Genomic DNA, 21,164 nt, shown 5'->3' on the forward strand with positions numbered 1-21,164 from the left:
GCTCTCATCAGACCACCGTCACCATGTTCTCTGTTGCTGTGCTGCTGCTGTTTACAGCTGGATCCTGTGAGTCTCTTTGAGAAACAACATGATCTTAACGTTTATTAACCATTTTGTTTCCTCCACAGGGGTCGAATGTGAGCAGCTCACCCAGCCTTCCTTAATGAACATACAGCCGGGTCAGAGTCTGACCATTCCCTGTCAGGTGTCATATTCTTTTGACAGCTACTACACAGCCTGGATCAGACAGCCTGCAGCAGGAACACTGGAGTGGATCGGAACGGATTCAACGTATAAAGACTCACTGAAGAACCAATTCAGCATTGATTTAAATCGTTCTAGCAAAACAGCGACTTTGACCGGTCAGAACATGCAGCCTGGAGACTCTGCCGTCTATTACTGTGCTAGAGGAACACAGCAACACAAACACCTCCCCACTTGGACAAAAACACCACAACCATGTTTACTGTTAACTCACAAACACTTACAGCACGACCAGAAGAAAAGAGAAGTGAAAAAGTTGTTTTCTTTGCTGGTTGCTCCCAAAAAAGATATCATAGGGTCGATACTCTCATGCATAGTTCTTTTATTATTTAACACAACACAACACAATAAACAATGTGCATTTTTGTCATGACATCAAGACTTGCACTGAATGTACATTTCATCAGTTTATTGCAGTGGTCTTTGAAACACTAAGCTGTTTAAATTAACAGAAAGAAAAATAATAAGCTGCCCAATGGTTCATTTTCATAGCAGGCTGGTCTAATCAGCTTGACCTTCACAAACATAATTTTCTGTAATCCCGTAGTGGAAATAGAGTTGAAAATGTACTTAGATTAGGAACAAATACCCAAATCAAAGTGATTTGTAATCTGAGTGAGTGGAATAATGCTGAAGTCGCTGATGTCAGTGTGTTGCTCATCTACCTGAAAATGTTTTTGGTTTAAGTCCAGGCTGAGTGTCAGAAGTTTCAGTGTCAAAAATTAAAATCAAACCTGAAATGTTCCAATTGTGGTCAGTTTGTGTCTGTTGTTTTAATTCGTTTTTTATGGTAAAATGCAGGTTTCTTGTCTCTTTGTCAGCTATATCTGTGTCTTCCTTGATTACCCAAGTGTTTGCAATTGATGCTAGTTATCCTGATTCCTTCTTATTCTCTCCAAGCCTCTTGTCTTTCGCCTCTTGTATTCCATGTCTCGTGCCGACCCTTTGTTCCGTCGTTTATGAGTAAATTGTTTTTGTAAAAGCTTTTATAGTGTTGATCCCACATTCTGTGAAGATCATTTTGTTCAATTCTTTTAACCATGGATCATGCCGAGGCTGGCATGTTAAAGGCCAACATAAGAGCACAAGAGCACAGACTGCTAGAACAGCAACTTACTGCACTACACCAAGCTTTACAATAGCTCTTTCTGTTCAAAATCAGGACACACTGCTCATTGTAGATTTAGGATATAACATTAACTTGATTGATTGATCTTTGTCACTAAAGATTCAGTTATTGACTCTTGATTTACCTGCCTAGGCACCTGCCTTAATGGGCGCCATTTTATTTCCAATATCTGAAGACTTATTGGCTTGGTTCCATTTTTCTATTATTTATTATTGTGTTAATACTGTTTTTTGTGAGTCACATTCAAGAGAGGAGCTTATAAATAGCAGGTCTACAACTTCTGAGGATTTATTTATTCTATTTGTAACTCCACTGGAACGGTCTTTAGAAATTTTGACCGCAAACATGTTAAACTTTGTTTTTATTAAGCATTAGAGCATTGGTTGTGTAAGAACGTCCCGGACAAAGGTGTGACTGTGATCCTACAGCACTGTTCCCCGGTTGTAGAATTATTCTTTTTAAATTGCAGACCCTTTTATTTAATTCGCAAGTTCACTTAAATCATCCTGTCAGGTTTTTACTTCGACTTCCTTTCAGACAGAAATCAACAAGTCAATGCCAGCATGATCTGGCATCAGATCCAAACAGCAAAGCTGGAGAAAAATAACCTTCATGTGATCTTCCTGGATCTGGCTAACGCCTTCACCTCTGTGCCCCATGAGCTCATTTGAAACTACCATCAACTTCTTTAACATCCCGGACACCATCAAAACCCTGGTTAAAGCCTACTTTCAAGACCTGCCATTCCTGCTTATCAACACCTGAATTTATCCCCTCATGGCAGTGCTTGGAGTTTGTTATTATGGCTGGATGCACCATCTCCCCCCTGGCATTGACTATGGCGATGGAGATCATCACTCGAGCCTCAAAATGGGTTGTAGGTGGACAAAGAGCTGGCTCTGGTCTACGCCTCCCTCCCCTCAGAGCCTATATGGATGATATCACCACCTTGACTACCGCCCTCCCATGAACCAGGGGACTGCTCAAGAAACTGGAGGAGAACATCAGTTGTGCCCGCATGAAGGTCAAACCAGCCAAGTCTCGTAGCATCTCAGTGGTTAAAAGTCCAAAGACAGTGTGATGAGGGAGAATGCTCCAACCTTGGCCACTTGATGAAAGTGGAAACCAGCAAGGGCAGTGGAAGAAGCAACATCCGCTCTCAGACATGCTGAAATTGTGGGGAATGTTCAGCAAGGAAGAGGAGGCCTTGGGCTGGCAACTAGAACCCCAGTCTGGAAGAAGGCCACTGCTCCGGAACGGCAGAAGATGGTGGTGGAAGAAGTCAGAGCAGTCTCCCTTGGCAAACAGGGGCAGTGGACATGGTGGGAGAATGTTGAAAGGAGGAGACTGAGCTAGAGGGATGTGTGGGCCATGGAAGCAAGGAATATGAGCTTCATCATCAGGTACAACTACAACGTCCCTCCAACACCAACAAATCTCCATCAATGGTTTGGAGTAGAATCCTGGTTTGGTCTGTTTCCAGACTAGCACATTCACACAGGGCTTAGGACCAGTCTATCTGGTCTATCTAGTGTCATGGATACACTGGAAAGAAAACGAGCTAGCACCAACTCCTTACCACTGCCAACATCTAACCCCTCACAAATAATGAACTTTTCCCTCCAGAGGTAGCCACCACCACCCTACGACATGACGCAGTGCTCTGGTCCCCTTCTCTTAAGAGGTCTACATTATCGAGCTCACCGTACCCTGGGAGGACTCCATGGACGAGGCCTATGAGCAAAAACATGTGCGCTATACAGAGCTGGCCGCTGAAGAACGAAATCGCGGCTGGAATACAGAAGTCCGCCCAGTGAAGGTTGGATGCAGGGACCCAGCTAGCAAGCCATACATCCCATGGGATGTTTGCCACATGACCAAAGCTCCCTGATTGGACATGGGACGCAAGCTTGGGCCTGATCAGCCTGTAGCTGGCCGCCTCTGGTGAGGGTGTATAGTGTGAAAGACCGAACCAACCAATGAGCCAGAGGAACATTACTGATGATGCGTCGCAAATTTGACAATTTACTATCCAATGTTCACTGACATATCATCAGGACTGGTACCCTTTAAGGCTGGTAACACTTCTATTATTCCTGTTCCAACAGCCGCACCTCAAATCATTCTTCTGTTCCCCTCAATTTTGCGGAAGTCACTACTCTGATTGGACTTATCTCAGACGGAGACTAGTCAGTCTACAGATAGGAGGTGGATCGACTGGTGGCCAGGTGCAGTGAGAACAACCTGCAGCTTAGCTGCGTTGGCTAAGAAAATTGCACCTGCCCAGACAATGCTTGTAAAGTTTTACACGGCCATTGTGTATGAGAAGTAGTAGTAGAATTAGTAGAACAGTTACAGAAAGCTTACAAGTTGGTTTGAACGTGGGGATGCAGAGCTCTGGGTCGATTTCTCCGTATCAATCAGACAAAGGTTGCTTTAGCTCACGAACGAGAAAGGCACTGTCCCTGAGCTCTGTCCCTTTATGCTGGTTTTCTGGACCCCTCCTCAACGGTTGGCTTCCTCAGGGCTTATCGTTCCTTCAGCAGGTGTGCAAACCCTTCACTCTCCATTCTAGATTTCAACACTTCTTTCTGTTGAAGGTGTTGCACGTTGAAACTCTCTTTCCTGCCTTTTCAACATCATTTTAAAACTAGATGTATCGTGGTTTTAATGAACTTATGATAAATGTTCTTTTCCACTCTACCCTCGCTAACGGTTTCCTGTCATTTGCAGCTCATGGCTCTTTGCCTCCATTGTTCTTGCATCCAGCTCCTTGCATCAAGCGCCTGTTTCCTGTCACGCCTAGTCCTGTCTGACACCTTAGCATTTGTTATCTAATCTCTCTGTCACCTCTAAACGGGTGCTATAATGATGTATTCAGAGTTGCTCAATTGGTGCAAGACAAAGTTCCTAACGGCAAGCATATAATGTTCCAACAGCTACAGTATATTCTTTCCACTGGCAATAAAAGTGACCGATTTTAGGTTTCGCTGCCTTTTCTCCACATTTTTTGCTAATTTTGCTAAAACATTTTTTTTTAAACTTTGTCCAAGTCCCTTTATATTGCTAACAGTTATCAAACAAATTTAGCTGAAAATAAACAATTAATAAATGTAATTGACCTATTCTAAACTTAAATCAAATAATTTCAACAATAACCTTCACAGCTGTGCCACAACAACTCCAAAAGATGGCCCTCATGATGTCTATGTTAAAAAACTATATAAATCATTTTCAAGATGCATTACTTGAAGCATACTTTTCATTAAGTTAAGTTATAGTGGACCATTTAGCACCTAAGCTCTCGCTCTTGGAACAGTGCTTGCATTACAAGGCACATCAAATTCTGAATGACAGAATTTAAAGCTTAAAATTGAAGTGAAAATGCATCATATAACATAAGATTTACAAAAAGAAAATGTCCTAAATAAGCTGCTGCATGATGATTTGGTGGTGCTTTGTCACTGTATCTGTAACTAAAATATACTTCTGAGGGGTGTAGCCGTTGTCAGCGTTTGACTCATGTTTTTGTGTTGACATGTTACACTGTGTATATCCAGGGGTATGGACCACATTGATAAATGCTTGTACAAAAACCTGCTATGGTTGCGATGCAGCTGCTCACGGCTTTGAGGGATTTCCGGATTTCAAGACAGATTTGGATGTGTAAGACATAACATTATCCATTGTTAAGTTTCACATAACTACTTCTTCAAAGAGAGCTGATGAAAATCTGTATTGTAATTAAAGAGCAACAAATGATTTAAGTGTCTCTTAAATAGATCTTGGACCTCTATTGTAATCATCAGTATGTGTCTGTTTGTACAAAACTTTTAATTGAAATCTTTACATTAGAAAATGTTTTGAATCCAGAAACACCATACTAATGCTGTTTTCAACAGTTCAGCTGCATTTCCTTCATGGTTTAACAAAGAGGAAGCTGCCAGACACCGTCAGCAGCAAGACCAAGACCAGAGAAAGGAACTGAGCGGAGGACAAGTATTGGAACTATCCACAATTTTCTCATTTCTTAATGGGTTAGAGCTATCTGGGGTTGTTATTCAGACGTATCCTCAGTAGTTGATCACCATACGTGTTTCATTAAAAACGACAGGAAAAAATGCAAAGATATTGCCACGTAGATGAACTTAATTGTGTGACTGTGTAACTACTTTGACTACTGGGGACAAGGCACAAAAGTTACCGTTTCATCAGGTAAGAAAAAAAAGCCTGTTTATTTGTTTATTTAATAAAAATGTGAAAGAAAGAAGAGAATTCAGGTTTTCGGACATCAGGTCAATTATCATACATCAGTGTGTTATTATGGCTTTGACTTTTGGGGACAAGGAACGTCTGTGACCGTAACATCAGGTAAAACGAATATTCTTCCAATTACAGGAACTGTTTATTGATGTATTTCGCTATATTACCCAATTCATATAAAAGTACTTTTTAGTCAGATTGTATGTTATCAACCTGTTGATCAGTGTTACTGCCTATGAAAATAAGTATTAGTGTTTATTCATCTTATAGTTGTTGACGATATATCAAATTTAGTTTTTTCTCTCTTCCTCCAGCTGCATTAGTGGCACCAACTGTGTTTCCTCTGCTGCCTTGCGGCTCTGACACGGGAGACATGGTCACACTGAGCTGCCTCGCTAGAGATTTTACTCCATCCACACTGGCCTTCGAATGGACCAAAGAAGGAACGGTTATCTCGGACTTCCTCCAGTATCCATCGGTCGAGACGAACAGTGTTTTCACCGCGGTCAGTCAAGTTCAAGTGTCCAGACAGGACTGGGACAGCAAAGCGCAGTTTCACTGCAAAGCCGTTCACAGCGGAGGTGATGGTGATGGACCAACTTCTTTCCAAAAAGTTGAACAAGGTAATGCCTTTTTAATTCAATTTTATCAATGTTAAATCATGTTAAAAATCGAAGTTGTCTTGTTATAATAAATACCTTTTTATAATTCATATACTTGTAAGTTAATTATAAAAACATGAAAGATAATTATATAATCATGGTCAGTCATGTATTAAGAATGTTTTTATTTTTACTTTTTTACATAATTTAATACACATTAATTAAATGTAATTCATTTAAAGAAAATATATTCTCATTCATGTGTTTCAAATATTTTGAACAATTAATTCTCCTGATATTCTCAATAATTTAACTTCTATTTGTGATAAATTCCTAATAATTACTAAACGTACATTTTTTTTGCAGTGTAACGAAATGAAAGTGTTCATTACAAGTTTTACACAGTTTCAGAAAAGTGTTAAATTGTTTCAGACAAAAAACAAAACATGTGACATCTGATACAATAAAGTCATGATAATATTATTCAGAAAATAATTTGACAGTGTCTTTCAAAACAAAATGAGAAAGTTAGAGTGCATGTTATGAATGTTGAATTATATTATAATGTGTTCAATTCAATCTATATAGAGTGAAGCTTAATTAGTTTCATATTGAATTTAGACCTATAAACATTTAAAGCATATAAACATTCACACAACCTACAGTTGGTATAATAAATATTTTCTGTTTATATCATCAAATGATATCCGACAATAAGCGTCTGACTGCTTTCTGACCCTTGAAACTCTGAGGTAACTGTTTGCTTTTAAGCCTGCACAAAATGTGTTGTCTTTCTGCTGACGCTTTGTGTTAGAATAAAACACCAACGATTATTCCATCTGTGTGCGTGCCTGAACAAACGCATGGATGGTGTTCGTCTTGCTTCTGCTTGTAGGTATAAATACTGCTTTTGCTTTTGTTTGTCTTTCAGAGACGTACTCTAAACTGCCAACTCTTAAACTGTTGGCTTCCTCTCATGAGGCTTTCTTCGTCTGCTTTGCCAATGACTTTTCACCAAAGACATTCGAGTTTAATTGGCTGAAGGACGACAACGAAATCATCTCCTCAATATCGGAGATCACCACCGCGCCCACGGAGAGAGACACTGCGGAGGGAAAGGTGTACAGTGCGGCCAGTTTCCTTAAGGTCAATGACACCGAGTGGTCTGACAATGCAAAGTTCACCTGCGAGTTTAAAGGAAAAAGTGCAACAGGGGATCAATACGTGAACGCGTCACTGACTCACGCCACCATTGCTGACGGTGAGTTTATGAATATATTGCATAATAATTGTGTTTTCATAAAGATATTGGCTTTTGAGTGAGCCTGGCCATGTGGCAATAGGAATATGTTGATTTATGCAATGTTTCCAATGGTTCAGACGTCAATCAAAAATCATTGCAGGGTTGTTGTTAGGTGACCAATATGTCTTAACTTAATTCTGTTAAGCTTTGTTTGCTGGAATCAGGATTACTGAACAAGTCAACTTTTTGGATTTCAAACTCCAAATTACACCTTGAACAAAGTGTAAGTAATTGTTTTAATAGCTTTTTAAATGCGTCACACAGAGACTGATTGTCCTGAGAGGGAGCAGAGAGATCTATACATCAACATCATCCCGCCAAATCTAGAAGATCTGTTTATTGATAAGAAAGGAAGTTTAACTTGTGAGGTCCATGTCAAGACTCCGGGGGTCACCAGCATTTCCTGGAAAAACGTGGCCGCCTCCACTATGATCCCCGGTGAAGATAAAACCGGGAAAATAACCCTACTGATGGACATAACCTTGGACGAATGGATCGAGGGCATCCACCAAACATGTGTCGTTCAGCATTCTCAACTGCCAGAAGTGACAAAGGAGTACAAAAGAATGGCTGGTAAGAAAAGTCATTATTGCTCTAAACTTGGCTTCTTGAACGTCTAATGTCGCAACGTGTTATTTTTCAGAGAAAGCCATTCGTCCAGCCATTTTCATGCTTCCTCCAGTAAAGCAGAGTCTAAAAGGCATGGTGACCCTGACTTGCTTTGTGAAAGACTTCTTTCCTCAGGACCTCGTTGTTACTTGGCAGGTTGATGACGTTAAAGCAGAGCCCATGTACTACCGGTCCAGCACAACCAAACCAGTGCTGAACAATGACCTGTATTCAGCCTACTCTCAGTTATCGTTCAGTGTTGACCAATGGGACACTAGCGGAATTCAGTTTAGTTGTACTGTTTACCACGAATCTGTGGTCAACACAAATAAAGCCATCTCCAGGTCCATTGTGTCCAAATCCCACGAGCAAGTCAACATGGTCAACCTGAACATGGACCTCCCCGATGAGTGCAAGTCCCAGTAAATGTTCTGTTTTGCCGTCTGCTGTTTGTTGTTCCATGTTCGCTGCTTTTGACATGATACTGTCTTTATCTTTTTAATGAAAAAAATATAAATAAAAATAAGATGTATATTGCTTGGTGTAGTCTTTATTCTGAGCTTCCTGTCTCTTCCTTGTGCTTCGTCACCGTCAAAAGTAGTCGAACATTTTGTCTGAAAACAGAGCACTTATAGTTAAAACAAATTGATTTGGCAGCTTCTGTGATTCGTATTTGTGTACACTTGTTTTGTGTTTCCCCCACTGAGTCTTGCACCTACTCCAAACTGAAAATCGCACAATTACTCCCCAACTGAAATACAAATTGACTTTTAACAGAATCTTTCACAAGCAATGTTGGATCACCAGGTTTTGATTTTTCTCTTAAAAATAACATTTTCTTAACAGTAGCTCACAATCAAGAATCATTTTGTTTACATAGAACAAGCACTTTAAACACTTATAGTAATGTGGCCGAAGTTTAAAGGGACTTTTAATGACATGGTCAAGTAGGGCAGTCTCAACAAGCGATGGAGCTTTGTAAAAACAAAAATCATCTCATAAATATTGTTATCGTTAACGAGTTCGCTATAATAAATGTTTGTTTAATTATTTACCATTTTCTCAACATTTGTTGTCTTCGCTAGATATTAAAGATTCAATTATAATTATATTTTTATTATTTTTCTCTCAATAGTACTTTCTCACTTTAAAAAAAAAATGAGTGGCATACTGTTTGTTTTATGTCATTTTGAAGTTGCCAAATTATTATTTATGAAACTCCCAGTTCTGTTGTCATGTGACTAATTGTTATTTAAAATCTGTAAGTTGGATGTATTGCATACAAACTGTAATACCTCATTTGGAATTCCAATAATGGTGTATTTTTTACCTTCATGTGAATTTCACGTTGATGTTTTAGCTCAAATGTATAGTGTGTGTGTGTGTGTGTGTGTGTTACATTTTTGTAGAAGTAGAACTTTGTGACCCATTTCTGCGATTCAGTTTTAACAGAAAGTTTCCTGTTTTAGGTTTAATGGAGATTGATCACCTGTAATCAACATGTTCATTCTCGGTTCATTTTTCTCTCCAGAGTTCCTTGTTGAGACCAGTTGCCACGGAAACAATTTCATTGAGGCAGAGCAAGATCACATAGGCCGGATTGCGTTCACCTTCATCCTCCTCTTCCTCATCACCCTACTGTTCAGCATCGGAACCATTGTGGTGAAGGTATGTTCCACTGTGAATATAGCAGTAACATTATTTGTTCAATCCATGCTCAATGCCTAATTATATAAGCAATTTTAAAATGTTAATTTTGTATCTTTTTTCCACAGATTAAATGACACGTCACAATGACTAGAAGAAGTATATCACTTCACCATCAGTCCCTGAATCATAGGATTTAAAAGATTTGAATGTTTATAAATGTTGTATTACATATGTGGTGTAAAAAGGTTTTGCGTTTGAAAAACCTATTCTTGCACATATTTCTGTATGATGTTAATCTCTTATGATCATTGCCATATTTTAATCTCGCTTAAAATCTGTGAAATATTATGTATCAAATAGCAGGTCTGCCTGTGTGTGTGAGAGTGTGCGTACTGTGTCCCTCTGAACATGCAGCTGGAATAAACGAGGTGAGCCAAAATGCAAAAGAGTTTGTTTTTAATGAATCAATCTTGAAGTGAAAGCCTTCAGCCATAGTGAGTTATGAATGTGGTCATTTAAAATAAGATGAAATGTAAATGTGTGTTTGTAACACGCCTCACACCTGCCGCTCGTAACGCACTGTTGCTCCTTCTCTTTCACTTCTCCTTTCAACATCACTTGCTTCAGCCTTGTCTCTACTTAATGTGGCATTGTCAGAGCGCCATCTAGGACAAACACTGAGCTATCACACTTAGAAAGAAAGCGAGGTATGAGGTAACATTTGAAAAGCTGATCAGAGCCAATTATACTGATAATATGTTCTTTTCTACAGAAGAACGGGTTGTCCATCCAAAAATGACACTGCTTCCTGTTTGGGCAGGAAGCCCGGAGAACTCTACTGTCAGACTCTTGTGCACACTCAGTGACTTCTTTCCAGACACGCTGAGTTTCCAGTGGCAAAAAGACGGCCGCGTAATCTCCGATGTTGAGGCGACACACAGGAAGTTTGAAAGTGTTGGTGCTGAGAGCAAAACCTTCAGCCTGAGTAGTGAAATTCAGCCAAATATGTCAGATTGGAAGAAGGGTTCCATCTTTACGTGCAATTCAACCCATAAGGGCCAAGAATTCATTGAGTCAGCAAGTGTTTGTAAAGGTAAGTATCTCTTATAAAATAAAGTTACTCTGATGTCACCATGTGACAACTTTGGTTAAAAGTGGTTAAAATAAAAAAAGTGTCTAATAACAGTAAGTTAAGTTGTTGTTACTTTGAATGCATTCACTGTGAATGTTTAAAACTAACTAGTTATAAATAACAAACCAATGAAGAATCAATAGAGCTGCAATAAGGACTGTGTATAACCATTTTTCTGCAGCGCACGGAGGAATGTCTCCTTCAGTTCGTGTGCACATTCCAAGCTTCCGGACAGTGATGATGGGGAACTCTATAGTGACAGCCACATGTTTGGTCCAGACCATCTTTGCAATCTCTGTGACCTGGATGATGGATGACAAGCACCCCACGAGCAGCCAAGTGAGCCAGATAAGCAACACAAGTTACGTCATAAGTCGCCTGGATGTGTCCACTGATGCCTGGAAAGTGTTGAAGCAGTTAAAGTGTAGAGCAGAACATCCGTGCTTCCCTGGGACGGAAGAGAGCATCAGTGTTGCCGGTAGAAACAGATGGTAAAAGATGTGTTTGTAGATTTGAATTAACATTTTGGTTGTTTGTGAAGGTGCTGCTGCTGCTGCAGCTCCATCAGTGGAGATCAGACGATCCCTCTCCGAGTTCCTAAAAGGGGAGGCAGCTGTGTTGGAGTGTGCGGTGTATGGCCTCTCCTCCATTGATTCATACATCTATTTCAAGGCCAACAAACTTGACATATCCGACAAACAGTTTGTTTACCTTCCTAAGTCACAGAGTCTTCATTCCATCACCAGACGTTTTAAAATCCCACAAAAGCACTGGGTAAGGAACACAACGTTCAGCTGTGTGCTGCACCAAGGCTTCTCCGCCAGCTTTGGTTCAGAACCAACAGGCAGACTCTTTGGTGAGCCGACCTTCTTATCTCTCATATGATTCAACTTCCACTTCTATCAGAGAATTCTTCTCACTTTCAGAGGACCCATCCATGGAACTGATTCTAGTTCCCAGTGGAGATTTAGGATCACAGAGACTCTTCTGTATCGGACAAGGCTTCAACCCTCACATCAAATGGTTGGAACAGGAAAAAACACCATCATCCTTTGACAGCAGCATTGGCTCAGACGGACGCTTGAAAGTGACTAGTGAGCTATACATCACCAAAACAGAGTGGGAATCAGGAGAGAGCTTCACCTGTGAGGTGGCTGATAAATCTTTGAGTAAAACAGTTAAATCCACCATCAGCATCTGCTCAGGTATGTTGATCACTCTTGAGAATCTCAAGTCCAAAGAACCTTTATTATACACTCAAGTAACCTGCCTAAGTTTTGTGTTGAAATACTAGATCAAGTGGCACCTGTTAAATCGAACTTGAAAATTCAGAAAAAACGGTGCCCTTGGACAAATGAAGATCTCCTGAGTCTGAAGAGACTTTGTCGAAAGACTGAGCGTCTCTGGAAGTCTACTAAACTTGAGGTGCACAGACTTCACCTCAGGGATCTGTTGACTTCTTACAATGAGATGGTAGAAACTGCTAGATCTGATTACATCAGAAAACTGGTAGCAGCAAATAGGAAAAACCCCAAAGTTTTGTTTGACACGATTAATTCTCTCGTGTCTCCTGCTCCTCAAATCACGCCGGTCTTCTGTGAAGCTGACAGCAATGCATTGTTGAGATTTTTCATTGACAAAATTAAATTGATCAAAGAGAAAATCTCTCCCCCTTTGTTGGGAACCCCTACTGTCTCTGAGCCCATCTCCTCCTCTTGGTCATCCTTCTCTGCTGTATCTTTGGGTGATATTTCAGCACTAGTGAACAAGATGAAACCCTCCTCTTGCTCAGATGACGTCCTTCCTTGTAGGCTTTTTATCAAAGTATTTGATGTAATTGGCCCCTGGGTTACCAATATGGTGAACCTCTCCCTTTCCACAGGGGTTTTTCCCAATGCATTTAAACATGCCATTGTGGAGCCTCTGCTCAAAAAACCAGGCTTAGACCCAACTGACCTCAGTAATTTCAGGCCTATTTCTAAGCTCCCTTTCTTGTCCAAGATCTTGGAGAAGGTGGTGTCCGAGCAGCTGTCTTTGTTCTTGGATCAGAGCGACATCCATGAGAAGTTTCAGTCTGGCTTCCGTAAACATCACTCTACGGAGACAGCTTTACTGAAAGTGTCCAGTGACATCATGATGTCGGCTGACTCTGGTAAATTCACTGTTCTGGTTCTCTTGGATCTGTCGTCAGCCTTTGACACAGTTGATCACCAGATCCTGCTGAGAAGACTAAGGGATGAAGTGGGACTGTCTGGGTCTGTGTTAGAATGGTTCTCATCTTACCTTTCTGGGCGCAGTTTTAGTGTATCTGCCAATCAAATGAGGTCTGAATCGGCAGATCTGTTGTGTGGAGTCCCTCAAGGTTCTGTTCTGGGTCCTTTATTGTTTTTGCTGTACTTGATTCCCCTTGGTAAAATCATTCAGAGATTTCCAGATGTTTCTTATCACATTTTTGCTGATGACATCCAGCTCTACTGCTCTTTTGACCCAACTGAGCCCCAAAGGCTGAACAGCTTAGTCAATTGTTTGCTAGAAATCAAACAATGGCTGAGTGAAAACACTTTACAGCTTAATGTGGACAAAACTGAAACTCTGGTGATTGCTCCTGATGATACGATTCCAGGGTTGAGTCAGTACTTGGGTGACTTAGGTCAGTCTGTCAAACTGAGCCTGAGAAACCTGGGTCTTGTATTTGATAAAGACATGTCTCTTGTTCAACACTGTAGAAAACTGACCAGAAACTGTTTCCTTCAACTGAGAAAAATCTCTAAACTTAGGAAAATGCTGTCACAACATGATCTGGAGCTTGTAATCCATGCGTTTGTTTCTTCTCGTCTGGACTATTGTAACAGTTTGTTTTCATGTCTTAACAAGAAGGAGCTGTCTCGCCTGCAGTTGATTCAGAACTCTGCAGCGAGAATTCTGACCCGCTCTAGTAGAAGAACTCACATTTCTCCGGTCCTTAAAACTCTTCACTGGCTTCCAGTTTCTTTCAGGATCAACTTTAAAATTCTGGTTCTTACTTTCAGAGCTATTCATGGTCAGGCTCCTCCTTACATCACTGATCTGATCCAGCCTTACACCCCAGCTCGGGCTCTGAGGTCTGTGGATCAGAATCTACTTATGGTTCCACGCACACGGCTCAGGACCAGAGGAGAGAAATCTTTTCAGGCTGTTGCTCCTAAGCTTTGGAACAATCTTCCTCTCTCTTTGCGCTTGATGGAGTCTACTGACTCCTTTAAGAAACATCTTAAGACGTTTCTATTTGTGCAGGCTTTTCCTTGAATTTCTCGAACTCCTGTGTTGTTCTCGGTGTTGTCTTGATCTTTGAAGTATGTACTGTTTTGAGTATTGTTTTGATTGTTAAAGCGCTTTGTGACCCTGGTCTTGAAAAGCGCTATATAAATATATATTACTTACTTACTTATTACTAAGATCCAGATTTGTTTATGTTTCCCAGCAATGCCACCATCGAGGCATCATGTTGGTGTGTATGTTTGGGGACCGTCACTTCTGGAACATAAGAATAAGGGACCAATCACAGTCACTTGCCTTTTAACCGGTTTTGACCTTGATGGATTTTCCATCACTTGGAAAATTGATGGAGGTGAACACACAATGAACTCTTACCTTGAGCCGCTAGTGAAGCATAGAAATGGAACAGAGACTCGTCAAAGCTTCCTCAATGTGTCCAGTTTAGACTGGGACACGTACAAACTGGTCTCCTGCAAAGCAAAACACATTTGTTCCATTAACGGTCATGAGGAGTATATCAGCAAAAGTAAAGGTAAGATCACAGAGTTGGTCTCTTGAAAGACTGAGCTATAAAACTAACATCACCTGTGTGTTCCTTCTATCCCTCCCAAGATCTGTCTTCGCCCACAGTGGTAATAATCCCACCCTCCCCCTCCGAGCACGCTGACTTCATCCCGCTTGTTTGCCAAGTTTCTCAATTTATCCCAGCTGACATTCTGGTGTATTGGGAGAAAGATGATGGAAGATGTCCACCAAATGCCTTCACCAACAGTCCAGCATGGAGGTACACAGGCGGAGAAGAGTACACTGTGATCAGTAGAATGAATGTATCGAGAGCTGAAGACCGGGCGTCCACCTACTCATGTGTTGCCAGACATGATTCATCCAGGACGCCTTTCCAAAACTCCATCAAGGATATTTTTGGTGAGAAGATATTTATTCAATTCGTAAGCACTAAGGGAAGATCATTTTAGTCAACCCTAAAAGGAAGTTGAGTGAATAGAGTCCGACATCTAGTGGCGTAATTGAAAATTGCATACAGAAACTTTAATTAAAGAGGTTTACATGACACAATAATGTCAATATACTGTACATGCTTCTATCTACTGGATCAGAGTACTGTAAATATATATTAAGGTCAGGTTAATGTTTCATTATTTAAATTGTGTATAACCTAAAATGTGTTAAAAAGCAGAATTTGATTTAATGATAAATATTTACTATGCACTATTCAGCTTCAGTTAGCCACACCAAGCCCACAGTTGCACTGCTTGTGGGCTCTGGGGAACTTGTGTGCTTGGTGTTTGGCTTCAGTCCTGCCTCTATCAACTTCACTTGGATGTTTGACGGCAACAAAGAGCTCCTAGATTTCAACACAAGTAAACCTAGCCGAGGCCTTGATGGAAAATACAGCATCCAAAGTTGGCTTCGCCTCTCACCGTCCCACTGGCTGCCTGGGGTTGTCCACACCTGTATGGTGGAACATGTGACCGGCACCTCAATCCTGAACGTGTCCAGACCAGGTACCCTGTACCGACTATATTGTCAGATTGTCAGATGAGTCATTGACACATCTTATTGTCCACAGCGATCATGCAGGACTGTGATTTCATGGATGGCCTAGTTAATGTGGTTGTAAGCCAAGACCTTGGAGGGGAAGCCTGGTACACATCACTTGCCTTCCTCATTCTTTTCATCCTTTCAATCATCTATGCGGCCTCTGCCACTTTAATCAAGGTCAGACATCAATCTAGCGTTAACTGCTAAATCTAAACTATAGTCAATGTTGATGATGTTGAACAAAGAACAAGACAACAAATCTGCATTGTTATATTTTTCCCTGTTAAAACTATAAAACCTATTAACTATTTCGTACAAATAAATGTGTTCTTTTTATTTCAGATCATATGATTACATCATTAAATACAAAATGATTGTCAATACAAGTTTGATTAAAGTGGACGTTAAACAGGAACTTTTTATAGGAGAAAACACACTTTAATGACACAAATAAACAGTATGAATAAAGTTTAACTTAATTAAATTTGTTTACAATATTTATCAAATTAGTGAGTGAAAAGTAATAGTAATTATGTTCGACTTACTGTATGTTTTAGGTCTTTTTGGATATATGCACGATTATTCCGTCCTATTTTCTTGTGAATAAGAAATAAATTGTTTCAAATATTCAAGTATGATTGATTTATTGTAAGTAAGTAATTAAGTATGTGTCCTAGTTGGTCCTCATTTAAATGTATTTTTAAGATTAATTGCGCCTTTTCCAAAGGCCATCAAATGAGCATAATAAGAATTATTTACTATTTTTAGCGAAAATAATAACTTATACAATACTATTAGTCAATATCTGCCCAACTAAAGTTATTTTCAATAAACATTAATGTGTTTTAGTTTGTGTTCTTGTGTTCTGTTTTAGAATTTATATATATATATAAAGAATATGTAAAACAGCGCCAATTAGGATTTATATTACCCTTTTCAGATGACCTTTATGATGAAAGTTTGTATATAATCTCATGGAACTTCCCAGGTTTGTCACTTCAAGTTTCGTGAATGGCATGGAACCCGTACTATATTAGATAATAGGGGTTCTACTTCATGGTGCTACGCCCCCTAACAGAGCTTTGCTATTGGTTAACCCAAAGGCAAAGCTCTGTTAGAGGGATTCTTATACCCTCAGCTGAACACTGCTCCTGACAGCAGCATCACATGGAGCCCTGAGCACATGACACAAGTCAACTGAGGCTCAAGTCGACATCTGTATTAACACATCCGTGACGCCTTAATCCAGCAGCCTCGCCACCATGGCTAAAGCAAACACCCTCAGTGTGGCAACAGACCGTCCACTAACCAGATAGGAGGTCCAATAGAGGATATAGAGCCCGAACAGGAGCAGTCCAGCAAAACAGCGCCCCTGGAGGCATTCAGCCTTTGTGAAGACAGAGCCTAGGTATTCCCCAGCAAACGCCTGGATCCAGGGTACCACTCAGCTTGTGTAAAAATGACTTCCTGAGCAGTTAACCTAGTTTTGGTGGTGATGCTCCATCTGCATGATACACAACCAGGAGAACAAGGAATGACCTACATGCCCTACCGCTATCAACACCGAATCAGGAACACTCTTAAAAATGCTAGGTTATTTTCATAACCCATTTGCTGGGTTGCTGTCGATTTTGACCTGATTGGGTTATATTTTTTTTACCTTAGGTTGGGTCAACAATTTTTCACCCAGCATAGCGGGTTGAGGGATTTTAATTTGTGTGCTTGTGTGTATTGTCAATTTTCCCAAATTAACCTTTAAAAAATAAATTATTTGAGAAAAGTACTAGACAAGGCAGACAGATAAAACCCAAACAGTGGTAACAAAAATGTTTAGAATTAGACACCAGATAACTTCTCCTACTACTCAAATGACTGGAGGAGGAAGGATTCCTATGTTTACATCCCACTTTCTGTTTGGTGGCAAGTTATGGCCATTACAGTTGAAACATGACATCATGTGTTGTAATTTACTGTTTGTCTGTTAGTTTCCGTTATAATTCTTATAAAAGTCACAATATTAACAACCAAATATCTGCTTTGTAAGTGTTGTTCATTAGCATACATGCAGCTAGTGTTAGCATACAAAAAAGGTATCATTAGCATAGAGACAGCTAGCATTATCTGCTGTAGTAAGCATTGATCAACAACTAATAAGACTAATATAATGACTTGTTTAAGATAAAGTGAGTGAAGTTTACACGACGACCAACAGATCAGAGTGCATTATCAATATAATAATGTTTTTGGTCAGAAAATGTGTCTTTTCTAGGTAAAATGGCATCTTTGTATATATTGCATACTTTGTCATGTTTTACATTACAAATTACTTTAAAAGTTTTATTGTATTGTATGTGTCCGTTTGTTCTATGTTAAAAACAGTTTACATTGTTTAGGAATTAATAAAAACTTTTTAAACCAAGGTTGTTGTTATTTAACCAGAAATATACTAATAACCCAATTCTGGGTAGTTTTAACCCGTGTCAATAGTTTGTTGGGTAAAAAACCCAGCATTGGCTCGGTACCTTTGCGACCCAGCGTTGGGTTATAAATTGGGTTATTTTTAACCCAGCAGTTTTAGGAGTGAAGGGGACCCAAGGAATTACGAGCCACTACAACACCTTCAGATCCCCTGCCTCAAGCTCTGAATAGGTCAAGGAAGAGTCATGGCGATGGGAAGGCAAACAGCGACCCAGATGGCCTCAAACGAAGCTTGGGAATAAATGACTCTCACAGGCGGAAAGCTGTGTGCTCCTTTGCCAATAACACTCTCACACCAAACCACAAAGGAATCATCCCTTCCATGTCATAAAAGTCCTCCTCATCGTAGTCCACAAACTATTGAGGGATGTCGCAGCTCGCCAGGCCTCAAAAACTCTACGCTGCACTCAGAAGGCCGGTGGAGTCTTTCGCAGGCCACACAATCTGTAAACACATGGAGAATACATGTACAGATAGAAACAAGGATTATCTAAAACTGAAGCTTGGTTAGAGTGCACAGCACCATGAGTTTGAACCTATTTTCATCAAATGTTGGGATTAGTTTAGCAAGGAATTCTGACTTCTCAAGGCAACCATCAGTTAGAATGTCATGCATACTAACACTTTTATGCACTCATTGCTGCATTCATTACTTACCAAACTGTTTATAACCCTTTTAACAGGAATTATGAATCTGATTGTTATACTCGACTGACCTATATACTGTTTGTTTAACCAAGTAGATTCCACACATTGCTCTTCTCTACAGAACATTTTAATAGGCACTATTCTTGACGCAAAAACCCCCACTTGCTTTCCATCAAATTCCCGTCTTCTCACATAAGAGTTTTAATTTTTGGAATGTTCACAGATAAAATCAATTTCTTAGTTCAACATAAACGCTGACATTAATATAGGTCAGAACATGAACATTTAATTATTTCTGGTAATTTAATGAGAACACAGAGCTCCTAATGATGGCTTTTCATTACAGCTTCCTTACTCAGTCTGTCTTCATTTGTTTTTTCATCTTGTGGACTATTACACCACTGCCCCTCAGTCTCATCATGAAGGAAACACAGTCAGACTTCATTTGATGTCATCATTTAGGATGTCAATGAAATAAAGCCAACTTCATGTAACAAAGTGTAAAGCTTTACTATACCAGTGATCATAGCTAGACTCTTTTCAAGCATTGACATTGCCAAAGACAGAAAGAAAATACTCATGAAAAGACAACACTGCTGATCATTGGACATTCACTAAGGTAGTTAAATAGTTTCTTAATGTGTTACAATTTGTACTTTTGAGACACCTCAAGTTTGTTACCATGTGTTTCTCACATTCATATAATGACTATTATCATATCATTATAGAAATCAAACAATGGTTGAGTGAAAACACTCTACAGCTAAATGTGGACAAAACTGAAACACTGGTGATTGCTCCTGATGATAAGGTTCCAGGGTTGAGTCAGTACTTGGGTGACTTAGGTCAGTCTGTCAAACTGAGCCTGAGAAACCTGGGTGTTGTATTTGATAAAGACATGTCTCTTGTTCAACAATGCAGAAAACTGACCAGAAACTGTTTCCTTCAACTGAGAAAAATCTCTAAACTTAGGAAAATGTTGTCGGAACATGATCTGGAGCTTGTAATCCATGCGTTTGTTTCTTCTTGTCTGGACTATTGTAACAGTTTGTTTTCATGTCTTAACAAGAAGGAGCTGTCTCGCCTGCAGTTGATTCAGAACTCTGCAGCAAGAATTCTAACCCGCTCTAGTAGAAGAACTCACATTTCTCCGATCCTTAAAACTCTTCACTGGCTTCCAGTTTCTTTCAGGATCAACTTTAAAATTCTGGTTCTTACTTTCAGAGCTATTCATGGTCGGGCTCCTCCTTACATCACTGATCTGATCCAGCCTTACACCCCAGCTCGGGCCCTGAGGTCTGTGGATCAGAATCTACTTAAGGTTCCACGCACACGACTCAGGACCAGAGGAGAGAAATCTTTTCAGGCTGTTGCTCCTAAGCTTTGGAACAATCTTCCTCTCTTTCTGCGCTTGATGGAGTCTACTGACTCCTTTAAGAAACATCTTAAGACGTTTCTATTTGTTCAGGCTTTTCCTTGATTTTCTGGAACTCCTGTGTTGTTCTCAGTATTATCTTGATCTTTAAAGTGTATTGTTTTGTTTGTTTAAGCGCTTTGTGACCCTGGTCTGGAAAAGTGCTATATAAATAAATATTACTTACTTGCTTACTTACTTATGACTCAGTGTGATTTCAGTTTTCAGTCTCAACAACAATCTGTTAAAGCATTTAAGCCTCATTTCCACTTTCTGTTGATAAGAATAGTAGAGAATCCATCAGCACCATGACAGCTTCGCAGAGATCAATACCCAGCAACATAGAATTTTATCACTGACAACTGTCAAAGAAAAATCATGACCACTAAGAAAAAGATCGACTGAACCACATTTTAGGAAATCTTGTTGAGGTTTTATAGAATTTCAGCTTGATTTGAACATGAAAAAGGGCAGAGGAGGAGAAAAAGTTATCATTAGTCATTTTGTAGTTAAATGACTAATATTTTACTCCCTTTACCTTTACTGTGTCCTTCCATGAACAAGTATGTTAAGCTTATTGCGTGATATCTTTTTGCCACATTGTCCCAAACTACCTCATCAATCATCAGCACTATATTCTTTCAACAAATGGCAATGATCAAAGAAAAGTTTAGAAATTGTCAAGAAGATTGAATAATTTCTCTAATCCCCCCATTCCTAAACATTTTACGCCAAGTTTCCAGTAAAGGTTGTAGCATTTAAAAAGTATTCATATTTTATTAACTAGCAGTACCCGATGCAGGCCATTAAGATTTTATGAATGTAATTTTCTCTACAAGTAATGCTATTGTCCTCTC

At 39.8% G+C, this 21,164-nt stretch overlaps 1 protein-coding gene and 1 long non-coding RNA gene across 2 annotated transcripts; both read left to right on the plus strand.

Moving 5' to 3' along the window:
• Nucleotides 1-18,186, plus strand: LOC148065560 (uncharacterized). The gene is made up of 16 exons (XM_087808394.1): nt 1-66; nt 129-408; nt 5,703-5,764; nt 5,971-6,279; nt 7,190-7,519; nt 7,826-8,134; nt 8,205-8,595; nt 10,235-10,248; nt 10,593-10,913; nt 11,134-11,430; nt 11,494-11,808; nt 11,879-12,157; nt 14,413-14,739; nt 14,820-15,131; nt 15,443-15,730; nt 15,796-18,186. Exons 1-16 carry the CDS (start codon nt 24-26, stop codon nt 15,972-15,974), a joined length of 4,056 nt encoding a protein of 1,351 aa, XP_087664520.1. The 5' UTR covers nt 1-23; the 3' UTR covers nt 15,975-18,186.
• Nucleotides 18,187-19,434: 1,248 nt separating this feature from the next.
• On the plus strand, nt 19,435-20,505 carry LOC148065561 (uncharacterized). Its single transcript, XR_015713466.1, has 2 exons — nt 19,435-19,512; nt 20,118-20,505. It is a non-coding gene; the product is annotated as an uncharacterized LOC148065561 (long non-coding RNA).
• The last annotated feature ends 659 nt before the right edge of the window (nt 20,506-21,164 follow it).

Source organism: Callionymus lyra, chromosome 15 (genome assembly GCF_982586985.1).
Source record: "Callionymus lyra chromosome 15, fCalLyr1.hap1.1, whole genome shotgun sequence".
NCBI lineage: Eukaryota > Metazoa > Chordata > Actinopteri > Syngnathiformes > Callionymidae > Callionymus > Callionymus lyra.

Excerpts from the sequence above, each read along its gene's own strand:
- LOC148065560 (XM_087808394.1), top strand. The coding sequence starts at position 24 with ATGTTCTCTGTTGCTGTGCTGCTGCTGTTTACAGCTGGATCCT. Across the intron at positions 6,280-7,189 it reads TTTCCAAAAAGTTGAACAAG|AGACGTACTCTAAACTGCCA; the intron begins GTAATGCCTTTT and ends TTTGTCTTTCAG. Across the intron at positions 8,135-8,204 it reads GGAGTACAAAAGAATGGCTG|AGAAAGCCATTCGTCCAGCC; the intron begins GTAAGAAAAGTC and ends GTTATTTTTCAG.